This window comes from Gorilla gorilla, chromosome 7 (assembly GCF_029281585.2).
Source record: "Gorilla gorilla gorilla isolate KB3781 chromosome 7, NHGRI_mGorGor1-v2.1_pri, whole genome shotgun sequence".
NCBI lineage: Eukaryota > Metazoa > Chordata > Mammalia > Primates > Hominidae > Gorilla > Gorilla gorilla.
Genome location: NC_073231.2, coordinates 136,599,593 through 136,620,236, shown reverse-complemented (window position 1 = coordinate 136,620,236; position 20,644 = coordinate 136,599,593). Strand labels below are relative to the sequence as shown.

The window sequence follows — 20,644 nt, the reverse complement described above, 5'->3', positions numbered from 1 at the left end:
TAGCCAGGGTGTGACATATTACCAAACCCAATAAGAAGTTTACAGTTCACAATCAAAAACAAAGATGATACCAGCCCCTTCTTAAGATATACTTCCCTCTTACCTGGGGACCAGACCAAGAAACTAGCCACAAGATTAGAAACCATGGCTTAGGAGTCACACAGCTAGAGGCTACAAGATTTTGACCCTCTCTAAACTGCTCTCAAGATCAGTGCTTAAGATATTTTATAAACCCTGCCCTTGATGGATCAGCTTGCCTACCCAGATCGATAAACTGGCTTATCCAGGCACCGTGTTGAATGTGCCACCCATGGTTGCAGGTGTGACCTCAGCCATGGAACCAGAGGAACTAGGTAATTGGGATTTGTCACGCTCACCCATGCAACTCTAATGCTCTGCCTGTGATTTCCCTTTGACTATCTAGACTTTTGTGACCTGCCTCGCTCCCCCAGCCAAAAAGAAATGGATCTCAGGAGAGACTATGTGACATTTGCATTTGGGCAACTGTTACACTTCCCTCCTTTATAAAGGAAGTGTGCTGGTTTGAGCTCTATACCCTGCCATTATCACCTGTGCTAAAGTGTTCACCCTCCAAGAATGGTTCTGGTTAACTTCCAAACTTAAAATCCCCTTACTAAGTAAGTACCATTCTAACTGGAGGCAGAATAGGTGCCTTAAAAAATGTAAGGACCAAATGGCCATTTACCTACTGATGGGACAGTATTGAGACTAAAATTTGGTTTCAGAAGATATTTTACTCCTAATTGTTGAAGACAGAATTTTCCCATTCACCAAAGCAGCATAAAGCCTGGTTTTTAGTAGAGGGGCACAAAAAGGGAGAATTGGGAAGCTAGGGTGTTTCAGAAAAAGACCAACAATCTGCCTCATGGAAAGGATCCCTATTCCACTAGGTGGCGCTGTTAACCTTGAAACGCCATGTGGTTTCCAGACCAAGGGCAGAGAGAGACCTGGAAATGCCATGTGGTCTCCAGGCCAAGGGCAGAGAGAGACCTGGAAATGCCATGTGCTCTCCAGACCAAGGGCACAGAGTGACTTGGAAGTGCCATGTGCCCTCCAGAGCAAGGGCAGAGAGAGACACTCACTGTGGGTTGGGGGGACCCTCTGTTCCTCAAAAATCACAAGTACGCCTTCCCTTGAGCTATATGCCTAGTTACTATGACATTGCCTAATCTTGCCAAACAAGATTACTTTTGTAAAATTTTCCCCACATCGCATACACAGAGAGGATAGGAGACATGGCTGTCTCAGACAGGAAAGGAGGAAACTACAGTAGGAAAGTTGGAGATCCTGTTGCCAACACCCCATCAGGCAGTTGGAGGCTGGGGTCAGTTCAGAAGCCTTTGGATAACCCCGGGGGTTAGCCCCAGCTGGAAATCCTCAGTTGCTCCAGAACTTCTTCCAGCCCCACACGAAGGCTAAGTCCTCCTTGAAAGGAAGCCGGTTCAAACACAGCCAACATGCCCAGTAACCAGGATTCTCCATGTTCTCCCCAGTAATGATCGTATCTGAGTCTTTAAGAACAGCAGCAACACTAACCATATTTTTAACTGGCTGACAGATGCCTGTTATTGATTTGATTTTATTTAGTGCTAAAATGGAGGCCGAGAGCTCCAAAATGAAAGGATAGAGTTGGAGTCCACTCCTCTATTTACCATTTCAATGAATGTTGTACCTTGGTGTCCCAGATGAGGTCCCCAATATGAAGCAGCTACATTGTCTGGGGTAGACACCTGGGCTTGTCATCTTGTGCCAGGAAAATTTAGGACACAGACATACACAAGTGGTTTAGGAGTGGGGTTTAATAGACAAAAGAAAGAGAAAGGAAGAGAAAGGAAACTAGCTCTCTCTTTAGTGAAAAGAGGGGACTTCCAAGAGAAAAGACTGGCCAGCAGCAGATGTGCCAGATTTTATAGTCAGGTTTGAGGAGGTGGTGTCTGATTTACATAGGCTCACAGATTGGTTCGATCAGGTATGATGCTTACATAGAGCATTGGGAAAGCTGGCTGCCCCACCCTAATCTTATTATGCAAATGGGCTTTCCAGTTGACCAGTGCCATCTTGTCTGCTCCTTACTGTACACTTGGATGACAAAGAGAAGAGAAGATGGAGCCACCATCTTGAACATGATTGGCACAACTTGCCAGCATCTGTGTCTGCAGCTGGATTTTACAGGCTGCCCTTGTTAGAAAGGAAAATAATTTGGGGATGCTCTTCATTAAAAGGGAAACCTTAATGAAGACTTCCATACCCTCACTATCTACCTAAGAAATTTCTTCTTAACTCCTATATCAACATACTCATACTACTCATCTGCTTCCAGCAGAACATCAAGAACATATATTTTAATTCAACAAAACATCTTTTTTTTATACTTTAAGTTCTGGGGTACATGTGCACAATGTGCAGGTTTGTTACATATGTATACATGTGCCGTGTTGGTTTGCTGCACCCATTAACTCATCATTTACATTAGGTATTTCTCCTAATGCTATCCCTCCCCCAACCCCCCACCCCACGACAGGCCCTGGTGTGTGATGTTCAACAAAATATCTTAAGATCTACTGTGCACCTGTTGTTACAAAGAGGATGCTTACAAAAGCAACAAATACCACCTCTGCCTTTTGTTTTGGTATCTAGCTGCCTCCCACCCCATCCCACCCCAAACACCCACCGCTTTATTCATGACACTGCTGTTTCCGCTTTCTGGCATCTGGAGGCTAACAGCATGTGTAGGGGCTTCTCAGAGGTCTCCAGGCTGCAGATAAGCCATGGTTACCAAAATAATCATTGCAAGATTATACCAATAATGTTAGATGTTGAAGGCATTTCAGACATAAAATGTACTACCAGATGAGACATAAAATGTACTACCATTCTCATGAATGAGAATGAGTTAGAATAGATAGTATCTAGGAAAAACACTTATCTAAAAGCATTTGGAGGGAATTAAAGAAAATTGGCACGGGCAGAATCTAGAAGTCATGTGGTGGAGAAAAGATTTTTTCTGACCTAAAATTGTTTTAGTTTGATCCCCATTTGTTTATTACATCGGAAAGGTTCATTTGTCCACACAGTCCTCATAAATAACCAGAATTGTAAAGACTGATGATAGTGGCCATATATCAATTTTCTCTCATATATATACAATACTTAGTAGTTCATATGTCTCTTTCTAATTTATCATCTCATTGAAACATCTTGATAACCTTTTGATGTGAGTGCCATCTTCCTCTTTTCAAACGTAGGAAGATTCAGTCTTCTTTTAATGATAGGGAAACTATGAACTACTAGTATATGACAAAGCCAGTTCTGGAATGCCATTCTTTATGCCCACCATGTTCAATGTGCTTTTCACTGAACCATTTCCAATTCTACTCTCATGTTTATACGAGAATATTCGTCAAAGTGAAAATAACCCTAGGAGGTCTCCAACTTTGTTGCCATGCCCAGTACTGTGGCTGAAAGATCCTGCGGAAGTAGTCCTCCAGGATAATTTCAGTCCATGCAGCTGAGTCTCTTCAGTGTCTCAGGGTGACCGCCTGTGTGGCCACTATGCTGATGGATCAATAATGAGGCAGAGAGACAGAAAGACCAGGCACAGACCACACCAGAGTAAATCAATCAAGGTCTGCTCAATTAAAAAGTAAAAATTAGGTCAGTATAGGCAGGACACAGCGAAGAGGTTAGCCACATTCTTCAAGGAAGATTCAAGATTTCCATCCTCAAGTGCCTCATCAGTGACCATACTGTTGCAGAAAACAATGTCTGCATAAAGACACATCAGACTTTTTAGAAGCAGAACTGATCTTCTCTAGGCCCAGCCTTAAAACAGGAACTTTTCCAGGTTTATGATGGAAACTACTTCACTTGGGCCAAGTGCACCTCATCAGTCTGAGTTACACAACACAAAATATGAATACAAATCACAGGGCACAGTACACTTGAACTTGGGCACACTTCCCATTCATCATCTTCAGCATTTCAAGGCAAATGCCACAAAAGTAGAATTAAGATAAGTGATGCAGATCTTGCTACCCAATCATGAAAACAGACACCTGCAACATTTCAGCATTGTGTAACACATCAGTCCTTCCTACAGAGAGGGGTTGGTTAATAGATACAAAATTCAACTAGATAAGAGGAGTATGTTTAGTGTTCTGTAGCACTGCAGGGTGACTATAATTGAAAATAATTTACTGTATGTTTTTAAATAGCTAGAAGAGAGGATTTTGAGTGTTCCCAAAGAAATGATAAATATGTGAGGTAGTGAATATGCTAATTAACCTGCTTTGATCATTACACATAGTACACATGTATTGAAACATCGCTCTGTGCCCTATAAATATGTACAATTATTACACATCAATTAAAAATAAAATTAAAAAGAATCAAGAAGGTTTTGGGATGCACAAAAGGATTTTAACCAATGAGAAGTTGGTGTAGTTCAAAAGAACACAGTCTGCTACAACTAAAGGACTAGATGGGGACAAGAATGGATGCAGAAAGACTATTTGGGAGGCAACTGTAATGGCCAGCTTCATGGACATGTGGCCTGTGCATTCACATAGGGCTCTGCACTCAGAAGGGCCTTGCTTTGTTTAATGCCCTGCTTTCACCATCTTGAAATTCTCTTTAAAAAATGTCAAGAAACCCCTGCATTTTCATTTTACAGTGGTTCCACAAATTATTGAACCAGTTCTAGCTATTGCACTAATCCACATGAAACAGCAGGGTCGATAGGAGGAATGAACAACCAGGAAATAATCCACGTGTAGAGTCAAAGCCAAATAACATTTGTCCAACATCACACAACCTTCGTGAATTCGTCCATGTATCCATTCAATACACATTACATTGTTTTCTGTGGGTTTTTACTAGGCCCTGCAGGTTCACAGATGAATAAGGCATTATTTTTATCCTTTAGGACCTTAAGGGCAAGCAATTATAAGTAGGTACACAGAGGAGGGCATTGTAGCTACTGAAAAATACCACTGAGATCTGAATTGATAGCTAGTCTTCACTGTTCGCTAGCTAATTAAGTTAAATTTTTTAACATCTCAGTCTCGGATTTTTTTTCTAGAATGGGGATAATAGTATCTTGATTGTTGATATGACAATTAAAGTAGGCAGAATATGTAAAGTGGTTATTAGAGTATGGCATAAAATTAGCACTTACAGTCATTATTATGACAACAGAATAAAAGATAAATTCAAGCTGAATGGTTTATTATGAGTGTCATAGAAGCAATTGGGAACTAATAATAAACTAAAAATTCGGGGTCAAATGTGCTATAATGAACATGCTGAATTTGGTGCCTGAGATATGAGTTCTCATCCCAGCTCTGACACAAATGAGCTATGTGACCTTGGGAAAATGACTACTCCTCCGTGGGCCTCAGTCTCTACCTGTAAAATAAAAGGCTTCAAGGGATATTACATTATGTGTGGTGCACATAATATGAACTAGAATAAATCTGCTAAGTGCACAAAAGGTACTTAATTACTTGAAATTATTTTCATAATTTTTAGTAAGTCTGAAGTAGCTTACAAAACAGTATGAGAGCTATGCAATCCTAAATTTGTAAACATACTTTTTTGTACGCGGTAAAGGAAATGACATTTAGTTAACTCCAAAATTTTAACCATTGTCTTCTCTGGGTGGTAGGCTTAAGGGCAGTTTTTATTTTGTTATATGTGCATCTTTATTAGTTTCCAAACTCACTATAATTAGCATAAATATTTCTGTAATGAATAACACTCAAATATTAATTTTTGTGATACATCAGATAAGATGATCTCTAAAGATTGTTATAGCCCTGAAAATTACATTATGCTACATGGGTTTTCACTTAAGAATGTTCCTTTCTATTAGCATAAAGAGATGACAGTATTAACTCAGTGATTTTATTAATACAAATAAATTAGTTCAACATGTTCTTGGTTTTAAGTCCCTGACAACCAATATTAAGCAAAGCATTATAATACAGTACAGATTTCAGTCATTTGGCTCTCTTTGGAAGTTCTTTAAGGAATCGTTGAAACTACAAAAATAAAAACTTTCTAATTTCAAACCACAGTTCTGATGCTCCTCAGCCTGGCTGACTTACTGTGCATATTCTGCAGTCTGTGCTCAGGCTGTTTTTTCCATCTGCAATACAGTGAATGACTCAAAAATTGTTCATAATTTTCTTTTACTTTTTCTTCTGAGTTTTGTCTAGTCATCTTTCTATTTTTGGTCAATCACTGCTTTCAAAATAATTCAAGAGGTATTTGTGTTTTCTCTTGAAAATGTGTTTCAAATGATAAATTTCTGGGCTTAAAGTCTTCTGTATGGCAAAGCAAAGGATATCCAAAGTGCCAGGTAGAGCAGGGATTTGGGAAGAAGTCACAAGGAGGAGCTGAACGCAGGACATGCTCATTCAAACTAAGCAATGTGAACAAGTGACTTTTTAAAGCTCCACCACCATGAGCAAGATGATGTGCCAGGTGCTTCACAGGGTGGCAAGGGGGAAATGTGGGCCAGGCACTGTGCCAAGCACATTACCATGATTAACTCATTTAATCCTCACAATTATAGAGGCATACACTATTAAATACATTCAACTGAGGCTCAGAGATGTTAAATGACCTTTCCAAGATCAAACAACTGGTCAGTAGAAAAGCTGACATTGGAACCTGGATCTTCACGAGTCCAAACCTCATGTCTTTAATCTTTTTTCAGGGGTCCACAAACTTCAGAGGCTAGAGAATTGAGTGACATGAAAGAATAAAAGGATGGTACTGGAATGTGTCTATGTCCTCAAAATAAGCCTGATGGTGATGGTGGATGGCTGGAAGGATGGATGGATGGATGGATGGATGGATGGATGGATGGATGGATGGATGGATGGATGGATTCATGGATTCATGGATTCAGGAATGGATGGATGACTCCTCAGCCCTAAAATGCAGGATGACAATGTGTGGCTCACAGTCCAGCCCTCTTCACTTTAGCACTCACAGTGGACAGCTCTGTTAGCACTCTCTCCTCCTGAGTCTACATATGGCTTCAAACATGATATATGACATTTATTTTTTATCCCCATACTGGAGACCTATAAACCACCTAGCTAAGCAAAATAGATGTCCTGTACCTAGAGAACCCATCCCACTTTTTCCTTGTGAAGTCTTATCTTTTAGGATTCAGCTCTTCAGCCTTCCCTGAACACCCAGCCTGGGTTGCTTTTTTTCCCGTGTATTCCTATGGCAACAAGGATGTATCCTTTCCACGGAGTTTATCATATTATAAAATTATCTGTGTATTTATTTCTCTTATTTAATGTTTCGAGGGCAAAGACAACATGCCTTCTTCATCTCTATATCCCAGAATATTATGCCTGGCACACAGTAGATGCTCAATGTGTCTATAGAAGCATAATAATTAGTATCATCTATTGTTAGCATCTTTTCTCCAAGGTATTCACAGATTTGACTCTTGTCCCAGCCCACAGAGTTATTTGGTCCTCTTAATCCTCATATGCAAAATACCTCCCTAAGAATGTACATTTTCACTCCTAAGTCTAAGCCCCTGTCCAATCCTGATGAGTTGAACTGTGCCTGGCCCAGTATAAGCTGGGAAGGTTTTTTTAGCATAAAGCTACATTCCATCTTCACATGGATTTTGATAGGAAAGTATAAAGGCTATTTAAAATCTATAAAATGTGTTCTGCACATAGAAAACATTATTATTAATGTGAGTGTACCATCTAGACGCTAGACTCTAGAATCTCTTTCACCATATGTGTTCTGGGTCACCTCATACCCTTGGGGGTCAATTGATTTTTGAATTAGCCAATGTGCAAACCCTTAGAGCAGCCACTATCACATAATAGGTGCTGAAAAGATGTGTGTTTTTTTCTTTTTATACCACTCCTTTCTGAACCTCAGTTTTCTCATGGGTCTCCTTGAAGTCCCCCCATGGTTATCAGTTCCTTTTTTCTTCCAACAGAGATTTTCTGGGGACCAAGGAGGCATCACTGCTACTGATGGCCATGTTCCTCCTGGCTGTGTTCTACCATGGACAGCAGGTAATCTAACATTTCGCTCTGACTGCTCTGTTACCTGACATTTCTTGTTACCATTCAAACTGGCCTCTGCTGCTCTTTGCAGCAAATAACTTTTAGCTGCCTGTGGCAAGTTGTGGTTCTTAAAGAATCAATTCCTAATAAAGACCACCTAATGAAAAACAAAGCTGGAGAAGATCTGGTAAACAATGTGGTTTTAATGACCTTTGGATACATCTCTTTCAAAATATCATCCTAGTGAAAGAGCTTTCAATTTCTGCCTAAGACAAACTGGGATCCCTCCCAATTCTGTTGCCTGGATGAAATTATTACTACTACAAAAGTTGTGTGCTGTATTAGGTAAACATTTGGGTTCAGCTGAGCCTGGATTCTAATCACAGTTCTTACTCTCAGCAGTGTATGATCTTGGGCAAGTTACTTATCTCCATGAGCCTCAGTTTCCTCAACTCTAAAATAAATTAGTAATACCTAAATAGGGCTGTCTTGAGGAAGCGTTGCAGATTATTGTGTGTAGAATTTTGTGCACTGACTTGCATTGTTTATAATAAAGACTTCGTTACAGATCTGTCCTAATTAGATAAAATGCCTGCCATATGGATTATGCTTTCCATGAGCCCCTACTCTTTACCAGAATCTGGAGTGGGCACTGTGGGCAGAACTGTACAAAATCCCAGCTCTGGTCCAGTCTCCTGGAGTAGAGCTGACCCCAAATAATGCAAACATGTTATGTGTGGAACAGACTTAGCTAGGGACTTTGAGAAAGAAAATTATTCTTCATAGGAACATCTAGGCAGGGTTCTCAAAGACCAGTAGGTCTTCTCCAGGTGAACTCCAACCCATGAACGTTCGTCGCTTGGGGAGATTCTCACCCCCTGGTAGAAATCAGGCACTGCCTCCCTCACTACCCTTCTCTGGATCTTGGTCCATCTTTCTGTGGTCTGTGTGTACTTCAAAAACCATAACCAGAAAAGGAGGAAAGCACAGCAAGGAGACTGTCAGCCAGACCAGAAATAGAAGCACATTGCTGGGAAATCACCATGGAAAGGGAGGTAACGAACCCTGAGAAAATAGGGATGAAACAGCCCAAAACCCCAAGAACACAGAGACACATATTTAAAGTTATTTGTAATAAAGGGGATTGTACAGTGTAGTCAAGAAAAAAATAGATAATATTAAAACTTGGCAAGTGAAGGAAATGAATAAAGAATTAATATTTATTGAGTCCCTACTATGTGCCTAGCACTTTCTCTCTATTCTCATTTAATCCTATCAACAACCTGGAATGGAAGTTATTATTACTCCTGTTTCATGGACGATGAAAGTAAGGCTATTCAGCTAGTAAGTAGCAGGACCAGAATTCAAATCCTGATCTGTCTTCAAAGCCTACCCTTTCTACCTCACTGGGCTGATCAGAGCAGAACAAAGATGCTGTCTGCATATGAACACAGTGACCCAGGACACTGCATCTTGCAATATGCTTTGACTTGTTTTCCCATTTTGGCTGAAATTATGATGAAACACTAGGCCAAATGTCAAAGTCTAGCCATTTCTAGAATTCCTGTTTTTAGATCTTTCCAGCTATCTGTGAGGACTGGGGTCTTGTCTTCTGCTACTTGACAGCTTTCATTTCTAGGGGAGAGTGCCTTAGTCTGACATACAAATGACAATCCATTTGAGAACTATGAAAACAGATTTAGACAAGGCCATCATCCTATAGACAAACATATGCTCACTCAATTACACAGGTTTTAAATTGACAAGTGAGAAATCCCTGGAAATAGCTGAGAGAACAAGTTCTGGGTAAGGGTCGTCATTCCATAAAAAGGAGAATGGTTCTGTCTCTTCTGTCGCCTTAGGGAATTACTTTGTGCCCTGTCAGTGCCTTCCTCAAATGGTACCCTAATAACATTCAGATTTGATTTATCCTATGCTCCATTTGTCCTGGGAAAGCAGATAACCTAATTGCATTAAGATTATAGGTAAAGTACGGGTATGTAAGTATTCAGTGAGGGTCTGAGTGACTGGGTTTAAGTGGCATCTGATATTTTTCCCTTTTATTTTTAACTTTCAAAAGGCTTTGAAATTATATAACCACATCTCATCACTATAGCAGTTACAAGTACAGGCTTTGGAATTGGGCAGATAGTATTAAAACCCCAACTCTGCCACTTAGTAGCTATGTGACTTTCAACAATTTACTTAACTTTCTGATTTTCAGTTTCCTCACCTGTAAAATGGGTATGATAATAACAAGTTCTACTTCATTGGGTTGTTAGAGTGTTATATGAGAATATAATTGTAATATACTTATCCCAGTGGCTCGCATATATAAATTTTCAAAATTGATAGCTATTAATATTTTACTTTAAAAATAAGCTGATGACAAAAACAAGGCAGGTATTGTTAGCCATCTGGTCCTAAGACAAGAACAGAGATTGAAGTCCCCTGAGGTCACAAAGCCTGTAAGAAACGCCAGACTGGAGCGGGAATCCAAATGCTCAAACTCCTAGTTCCATTCTGTTTCCTTCACATGCCACTGCCTCCCTGTGATAGGGGCGGCTTTCTGCAGGGTTGTATCACTTCAAGTGTCTTCTATCTGCAGCATCCTTTTGGGTCCTGTTAATCTCCGATCAAGCCTGCCCACTCCTGGGCTTGCTCCCTGCTTCTACTGGTTTTCCCTTGTGACTCAGAGGCCCTCTATTTTTAATAGGGGCTGAATAATGCCCACTGATGCCTGGTACGCAGAAGCGTCTGGTGGGGGCATGTGTAATTAAACATCTCCAGAGGGACGGAGGTGGTTATGTAACTGAATAATTGGAAATTTTTATCTTGCCCATACGTGGAAATGACATGTCAAACACTTCCTCCTCTGAGGCAGGTGAACATTCTCAACATTGAACAGAGACAGCAAACAATTGGGTGCCTCCCACCTGGTGCCTGATTCACTGGTAGCCCTGGAGGTTTGGGCTTTGCCTGGGAATCTTCGGTTTTAGCAGAGGAAGCCACGCCTCCACAAGGAGAAAGAGAATAGTGAGGTCCTGCCTCCAGTAACTTCCAGGTGTGATAATGGCAGGCACCTGAGATTGTGTGGCTCAGAAGGAAAGACTCAAGCCTTGGAACCAAATATTCTTGCTTGAGTCCTAGCAATTCCACTTCAAGAATAGGTGACCTTGAGAGACTCAACCTTCCAGGGCTGTCATTTCTTACAGTTTATTGATTGCATTCTCTAAGGCATTTAAGAAATTCCCCTGTCCTTTGTTTTTGTTTTGTTTTGTTTTGTTTGTACTGTATTTCTGTCCAGAAGCTTGGTGAGATTCAGGTTTAATGATTTCTGCAAAACATTTAATTGGTTGCTTTTATAGACTACAATTAGGGGGTGCATAATGTCTCCTTATCTTTTTGTGATGTTAGCAGCTGCTTATGATAATCGCCTATATTCACTTATTTTATACAGTGATATGCTAATCCTATCAGTTCTCCATAATTTATTAGCTGGAATACGTTACTAAAGAGAACCATCTCCTCACTATTTGTTACCTGGAAGTACAATTCATAAAGCAAAGATAAATGCTGAATTTTTTCCCTATAAGTTTGTTTAAGTTTCCCCATAAGTTTTTTCCCTAGCATCATTCAGAGGTGACCATGAGGTTCTGGTTTTTAAGTGTCATTTTGAATTTACGCATTTTACCATATTATCTGTGTTTCAATTCATTGCAATTATTAGTCTTATTAAGCTAAACGTGTCACATCTTTGACTAGTGGGAGCTCATTCAAGTTGGCTTTTGCATCATTTTGACATAACCCTGGTAGTCTCTGATAGACTCCTGGTTTCCCGTATTAAAAAATCTTCCAATAAAGTCATTTACTTAAAACAAGACATAATTAAAAGTACCTAAAATTTGGGCACCTCTGAAAAGAATGGGAATTTTTTTGTAGGAACTGATATTTAGAAACCACAATCTGGACACTGGGAGTTATTACTACTAAGTTTTCATTGTTTCTAGAACTTGATTTCAGTGGGCAGAGCTAGAAAATCTATACATCATGAGTTCACAGTGTGATACTTCCACTTCATAGTGAGGACCACAAGCTTTTGACTTAACTTCATCAATCTTATATCTGCAGCTCCTTTTTCTCTTCCCCAAAATTCCAGTTTTAATGACACCAACACAGTTACTCATTTACTTTATCTTGTGATTCACTATAATAGTCTAAGTATATTAATACAATTGTTACCACCTATAATGTGATTATTGTAAACAGTTTTGACATTCTTGTTGAGCTCTTTTTATCCTTAGGGTATTTCCCTCTGGCAGCATGTCATCAAATTATTGTGCAAAAGGACATCTGATATAGTTCCTCTCTGTGTAGGTTCATTTGTTGGTTTGTCTGCTTGGTTATTTGTTTTTACAGAGTTTTTTGATAATAGATTTAGTTTAATAAGTAAAATATTGGAATTATTCTAAAGTTATTTACTTAAAACAAGACATAATTAAAGAAATTTAAATTCCATCCCTATTTTCCCACACCATTCCCTTCCTTTGTCATTTCATAGATTAAAATATAAACCATTTTATAAAATGTAAAATGGTTTATATGTTAATGTTTTAATAAATTAATTAAGAAGGCCAGTCACAGTGGCTCATGCCTGTAATCCCAGCACTTTGGGAGGCAGAGGCGGGTGGATCACGAGGTCAGGAGATCAAGACCATCCTGGCTAACACGGTGAAACCCCGTCTCTACTAAAAATACAAAAAATTAGCTGGGTGTGGTGGCAGGCACCTGTGATCCCAGCTACTCGGGAGGCTGAGGCAGGAGAATGGGGTGAACCCGAGGGGTGGAGCTTGCAGTGAGCTGAGATAGTGCCACTGCACTCCAGCCTGGGCGACAGAGCGAGACTCTGTCTCAAAAGAAAAAAAAATTAATTAAGAAATATGTGTGTGTGCATGCATGTGGATAAAGAGATCGATCTTTCTTAGATAAATGGTAGCATACTATATACACTTTTCTCCTCTTGGAGACCAGTTCCTCAAAGTATGGAGAGATAGTCTTCATTTCTTTTTAATAGCTGCAGCATGTTCAATGATATTTCTGTACTAAAGTTTACTCAGCCAACAAAATGAACATTTGGTTTGTTTTCAGCCTTTGTTATTAAAAATTCTGCTGAATGGATAACCTTTTGCATATGGTCTTTTCATACTTTTGCCATCCACTGAGACTTTAAAATTTTTTTAAAAAGAAAAGAAGCTATCTGAACTGTCTAAGCCCTTGAATTCAGGGCAGCTCACCATGTGTTTACCAGGGCAGCATACTGTTCATGTCAACAGTTAAAGACTGAAATAATGACATACGCAGAACTGCAGTAAAAACAGGCTGTGAGATCCTTTGGAAAGGACACTGTGCACCTTCTCATGAGAGGGGAGGCTAGGACAAGAGGGAACCAATGTGTATTGAGTGCCTACTATGTGCCATGTGTTTATCTGTAACTTCCTATAATGCCTATTCCGCCCCTGCCTGGTCACTGATGTTCACATCAATTTCAGAGATGAGGAAACTGAGATGAAGTAACTCGTCCAGGGTTAAAGTGTGTAAATGTGGAACTAGAACTCTAAGCTATATCTGTCTAGCAACTAAATCTATAATCCTTTCACTAATGAGTTCATTCATTTATTCTATATTACCTAGTGGTTAACAACTCAGATTCTATATTCTGATTTTTGAATCAAGTTCAAACCCTGGCTTCCACTAACTCATGTGTGATCTCAGTCAAGTTATTAATTCATGTTTGCTTTGATTTTCTTATCTGTAAAATAAGAAATGACAATAATACCTTCCTATTAGGGCTATTACATGGATTAAAGGATTTAATATATGTATATTGTTTAAAAACATTCCTGGTATATGATAAGCACCATGTAAGTGTTAGTTAGTTTTATTATGATAACTTATTTAATGAGCCATCAAATATTAAGTGCCTGCCCTGTGCCAAACGTGTTACTACGTGGTAAGTGTATTCGTATCTCCACCTGTCGTACATAACAATATGCCATAGACTGAGTGTATTTAACAACAGAAATTTATCTTCTCATGGTTCTGGAGGCTGAGAAGTCCAAGGTCAAGATCTGGAAGGGTTTGTTTTCTGATGAGGGCTCTTATCTGGCTTGCAGATGGCTGGCTACCTGCTTGCTGTATCCCAACCTGGCCTTTTTTTAGTGTGTGCATGTGGAGAGAGAAAGAGCGAGTGTTCTCATGTCTCTTCCTACAAGGGCAGTAATCTCATCCTGAGGGATACACCAGCATGACCTCATCAACCCTAATTACATCCCAAAGTTTCCATCTCTAAATGCCATCACATTGGGGGTTAGGGCTCTAATATATGAATTTGAGAGGGACACAGACATTCAGTCTGTAACAGTAAGGATGTAAAGTCGAACAGATAGAAGCACCTCTGACCATATGATATGGCTTGGCTGTGTTCCCACCCAAATCTCACCCTGAATTATAATAATCCCCATATGTCAAGGATGGGTCCAGGTGGAGATAACTGAGCCATGGGGGCAGTTTCCCCCATACTGTTCTCATGGTAGTGAATGACTTTCATGAGATCTGATGGTTTTATAAATGGGAGTTCCCCTGCACAAGCTCTCACTTGCCTGCTGCCATGTAAGAGGTTCCTTTGCTCTTCCTTCATCTTCCGCCATGATTGTGAGGCCTCCTCAGCCATGTGGAACTAGAAGCCCATTAAACCTCTTTCCTTTATAAATTATCCAGTCTTGGGTGTATTTTGATTAGCACCACGAGAATGGACTAATACACCATACAACACAGACAGTCTAGTAGAGGACACCAACATTATCAGGTAATCACACAAACAAGTATGAAATCACAGGGGGCAATAATGCTGTGAAAGGCAGGCACACATCCCTGCGAAACCTAATCATTCTCTGATCACTTGGCTTCCAACAAAATGCCTCCCAAAATATTCAGATCAGGCTCTGTTTCATTTGTGAAGAGTTCCAGAGAAGCCTTTCCTGCCCCCCAGTTGTCTGTGCCTGAAGCCTACACCTCAGAAGTTTACCTCATTCTTCTCTTTCTCTCACATGTACTGCAGCTGGAGTACACAGCCCGCCTGGACTTCCTTTGGCGAGTACAGGCCAAAGAGGAGATCAATGAGATGAAGGAGCTGAGGGAACACAATGAGAACATGCTCCGGAATATCTTACCCAGCCATGTGGCCCGCCATTTCCTAGAGAAGGACCGAGACAATGAGGTGAGCCAGGGGCTGGTCTAGCCAGTGAGAAAGGGTGGTGGTGGGTGATGTGCAGTTGTTCACATTGATCCCAAACTCTGGGAGAATTTCACTGTCATCATGTGAGTGCATGAGAATGGAGAAACTCCTAGCACTATGAAATTTACACATGGCCTCCCAACCTCAGGCACCTCATCTACAAGATGGATATAATAAGGTCTCCATTGAAAGACTACATTGGAATTTTAAAGTTGTATGTGCATATGCATGTGTGTGTGTATATATATGTATATATATGTATGTGTATGTGTATGTATGTATGTATGTATATATACACAACAATTTCACTTCTGGTTATATACCCAAAATAGTTGAAAAAAGGGTCTCAAAGACATATTTGTATATCTAGAAGCATTATTTACAATAGTCAAAAAGTTGAAGCAGCCCCAAGGGTCCATTGATGGATGAATAGATAAACAAAATGTGATATATACATAAAGTGGAATATTATTCAGGCTTTAAAAAGAAGGGAATTCTCACACATGCTACAGCAATGGATGAATTTTGAATACATTACGCTAAGTAAAATGGGCCATTCGCAAAAAATAAATACTATATTATTCCACTTATATAAGGTACCTAGAGTGGTCAAATTCATAGAGATGAAAAGTAGAATGGTGGTTGCCAAGGGCTGGAGGGAGGGGAGAATTGGAGTTATTGTTTCATGAGTGCAGAATTTCAGTTTTGCAAGATCACAAGAGTTCCAGAGATAGATGGTGAAGATGGTTGCACGACAATGTGACTATACTTAATGCCACTAAACTATACACTTAAAAATGGTCAAGATGGCCGGGCGCAGTGGCTCACGCCTATAATCCCAGCACTTTGGGAGGCTCAGGCGGGTGGACCACGAGGTCAGGAGTTGAAGACCAGCCTGGCCAAGATGGTGAAACCCCGTCTCTACTAAAAATTACAAAAATTAGCCGAGCGTGGGGGCAGGCACCTGTAATACCAGCTACTTGGGAGGCTGAGGCAGGAGTATCGTTTGAACCTGGGGGGCAGAGGTTGCAGTGAGTTGAGATTGTGCCACTGCACTCCAGCCTGGGCGACAGACTGAGAATCTATCTCAAAAAAAAAAAAAAAAGGTCAAGATGGTAAATTGTATGTTATATGCATTTTACCACAATTAAAAATAATAAAATATATGCATGTATATATACATAAATGTATGTATGCATATATGTGTGATACATGTGTGTATATTTATATATCAATATCTATACACATATATGCACATATACATACATATGTGTGTATATATCTTCTTAGCCCATTGCCTAGCATGTAGCAAATGCTCATTAATGTTCTTTTTACTTAAAACTGTTTTTTCTTATTACATTATGAAGGCAGTCTAGAATTCTGAAATCAAGGTGCTGGGAGTCTCATGCCCTCTCCATAGGGTCTAGGGGAGAATCTCTCCTTGGCTTTTCCAGCTTCTGTTAGGCCCAGGAGTTTCTTGGCTGTGGCCACTTGGCTCTAATTTCTCTCTCCATTTTCACACAGCCCTTCTTAAAAGGACAAGTGTACTCTCCTTTTAAGACCACCAGTCATAGATTTAGGGCTCACCCTAATTGAGTATGACCTCATCTTAATTACACCTGCAAAGACCCTATTTCCAAATAGTACCATGTTGGACATGACTGTTGAGGGGAGCATGAGTGTTGGTGGCAGGAGGCACTAGGCACTATTCGGACCACTAGAAGGAGGAAGGGTTGTATGGTGAGTGCTGTGAAGGGAAACCCTAGACAGAGCCTAATGGTCAAGCTCCATGGGCGATGGTCATTTCCATATACAATGGGAGCCTTTGGAAGTTTTAAGTGTAACCTAGTCAATTGGCTACTGATAGAGAGTGGATAGGAGGATCACGCAACAAAAAGCCAGGCAGGAGACTCTAAAAGGGCCCAGGCAAGGCCCTGGTGATGAGGCCTAGGATGGTGGCAGTGGAGATGGAGAGAAGAAGATGAATTACAGACACCTTTAGGATATAGAATCAATAGTTCTTGATAATAGAGCAGATGTGGGAGGTGAGAAATGACAAAATCAAATGATTTGGTTCCCCCTCTAACCTTCAAGGGAAAGTAACTCAAGAGGGAACTGAAGGTGTCTTTGAAAGCCCAAAGTGGCATTATTATGTGAATGGGTTTGGTCTTACTCTGTGAGACTCCCAAGGGAAGGTCTAGAACCATGGACTGGCCCACAGGGGACATCTTTGGGTTTCGTGTTAGGAGGAGCCTTACGAGGACAGAGCCATCAGGCCATCTCATCCTCCTAACACAGTGAGATCCACAAAGCAGGGACTATATCACCCTTGGTCACCACTGTGCCTGGCTGTGGCCCCTGCTCTTAAAATGCCTGTGGATGAACTGGAGTAGTGGGCTCCCTTGCTGAGGCATTTAACTTGGGAAAGCTAACCCCTTGCTGAGGATGCTACAAAGGCAATATGGATTGTCTGAGAGGCAGGGATAACACCACTCTTCCAGGACTAGATTTTCAGACTGAGCTAAACAGGAAATGAAGAACCCTTAGGACAAGAATTACGAAGTCTAAGACCCTGAGACAAATCTGACCAATGAGCCAGTTGGCTTGGACAGTGGGTTAGTTGATTGGTTTATAGTTAATTTATGAATGGCTCTTCAGTTTACCCATCTGTACCCTGCCATTTATGTTACCTGTAGCGCCCCTAAAAGCATTAGGGTTTGTGATCCTTGCCTTAGGACCATAGAGGGCAGAGCTAGGAGAGAATGATGAGGTCCATTTTTCATCTAAGCCACTGAAGAAAAACCAGTGGAAGAAAAGCCAAGGGAATGAGTAATCAGCCACTGGAATAATCAGATCTTGATGTACTCAGGTCTTTGAGAGTCTCTTGGGTGCGGAGACTCCACCCTCCTCAACAGATGGAGTTCCCTGAAACTGGGCTCAGGCCTGGTTTCCTCAAGGCTCCCTAAGGTCAGTGTCTTTGTTGCAAGAGCTTCTTGATGAAGCCATGGAAGCAGAGAGAATATCAGTGTGTACCAACCATGACCACCAGATGGAGACGATAAAACCCCACATGTAAAATCCAAAGAGAAATGGGAAAAAAACAGCTTTTTAATCAAGACACCGAAACAGTGAGGCACATAGGACCAGTGGAGAAGAGCAAGGACATACTGGTTTCATCCTGAAAGGAAGGAAACCAACCAGAGATGCATGCTGAGACTCCAGGTCATCAGCTGTCATTCAGGCCAAAGCAAAATAAAGGACTGCTTCAGCATTAATCGCATGTATAAGACATCTTGTCAGGATTATTTGAGATTTTATAAATATTTAAACAGTTCACACTGGACTAGGATTAAACACCGATCATGGTTACTTTGCCTAGAGAATTTTCACATTAGGATAAAACAGCATTTACTGAACACCTACTCCATGCCAGATACTGAAATAGGCAATTGAGAAAATTATCTTTCATTCTATTTACAACCTTGAGAGTTCCATCAGCCTCATAGTATTGATGAGGAAACTGGGGCCCTGAAAGGTGCAGGGTATGCCCTACCTTCTTTATGCAAAGCCACAAGGGGAGTCCAGTCCCTCAGATTGCTTTCTTCTGTGCCCCTCTCCCCCTTACAATGCTGCTACCCATACCACCTCTGGAGTATGGCAAGACTAGTGTGTGTGTGTGTGTGTGTGTGTGTGTGTGTGTGTGTAGAAAAAGAGAGAAAGACAGAGTCATACAATATGTGAAAGGGTGACAGGGAAGGGGCAGGACTGTAGTGGCCGGCAAGAACTCCCAGTTTCATTCTCTGTTACCGTAAGAGGCAAAGGCATTTTTAGTTTCTCTTCTTGCTACAGATCTGAACTGTGATACAAATTTCTGAACATCTGACTGGGGACATCTGTGAGTTTCACGGAGCCACAATAGCACCCAAAGCACCACCTTTTCCTGTTATGCCGGGTATCTCCCAGGTGTATCCCTGAGGTGGCAGTGCCTTCATGGCTGATCTTCAGCTGACCTAAAAGAGTTGTGTGATGCACAAAGCCTCCAACTGACTTGTTTGCATCAATGTGGGCCTCACACTTTAGAAAATAATTCCACAGACCGCACTCAAAGAGGAACCGAATGTACAGCCTCCAGCTGGCAAAGCCAGATAACTTCTTAGTTGTAACTTTTGTGTATGTCCCTGGCCACAGCAGCCAGGGGTATGCTGAGAGCCATCAGTGCCATCATTGCTGCAAGCTCAGACTCTCTTTTCTCTCCCTCCTTGGATTCTAACCCCTTTTGAGGTGTTCCAAATAAGGCCATGTGACCTAGTGGGAAAATCCCAACGTATTAAGCCAGAAGGACATGTATTCAAATCCCAGCTCTTCCACTTACTAGCGTGTGATTTGGAGCAAGTTAGTTAAGTTCTCTGAGCCTCAGTTTCTTCAACTGTAATACGATTCTAATTCTTACCCTCCTAGGACCCAGATGTTAATCAGTCAAGGAGGTGGAGGAAAAGAATTCCATACAGACAGGCCCAAATGGCCAAAGGCATAAAAATGAGATACTATAGGATATTTGCTGAGAAGGACTGGGGGGACTACAAGCACCCAAATATTTTAAGGGAAAAAACAGGCCAGAGCAAAGGTATCGTAAGTACAAAGAGACAAGTCTTGAAGAGCATTGAAGTAGCTTAGATCTGATTCAATGTGCAATAGGAGGTAGGAACTATTATCCCCATTTTCTAGATGAAGAAACTGAGGCTCAGGGAAGGAAAGAAATTTACCCATGGTCACAAAGCCAGTGAGTAGTGAGCTCAAATCCAAACCCAGGTATGCGTAACACCAAAGCCAGTGTTCTTTCCCCTCCACCTCACTGTAAGTACATGCAGAGAAGGGAAACTGTGACAAAGGATGACTCAAACCATCCAAACACAGGCGGTGGACAGGGCCTCACACCCAGAAGCATTCTGTCCAAGGCAGTGTTACCCACACCAACATTCTGGCAGCTTCTGCTATTCTGCTGTGCTTTTGGCTTAGAATAGCACTCACTTCCTCTGGTCAGGAACATTCTTGCAGATAAAGCCAGCTGGAGGTCCAAGCCTGAGTATCTCATCAATGTCAAGCAGGCTAGCTCTGAGTCCCGGGAAACCCACTGGCTCATCATGGCTTTATGAGGAGTTGTTGAAAAGACACTAGCAAGGGCAGCTGTCCCACGTGCTGGAGAGTCCACACAGCATAAATCCCATCTCTGTCACTAACTAGCTGTGTGACCTACGCCAGGTTACCCAACTCT

At 41.1% G+C, this 20,644-nt stretch overlaps 1 protein-coding gene across 3 annotated transcripts in view; it reads left to right on the top strand.

Annotated features, from left to right (window-relative positions):
- Nucleotides 1–20,644, top strand: part of ADCY8 (adenylate cyclase 8) — a 260,945-nt gene that overhangs the window by 211,528 nt on the left and 28,773 nt on the right. For all 3 annotated transcript variants that reach the window (XM_004047533.5, XM_019031861.4, XM_019031860.4), the window contains 2 exons: nt 8,009–8,087; nt 15,196–15,354. In XM_004047533.5, coding sequence (XP_004047581.1) covers nt 8,009–8,087; nt 15,196–15,354 — 238 coding nt within the window. The remainder of the gene's footprint in view (nt 1–8,008; nt 8,088–15,195; nt 15,355–20,644) is intronic.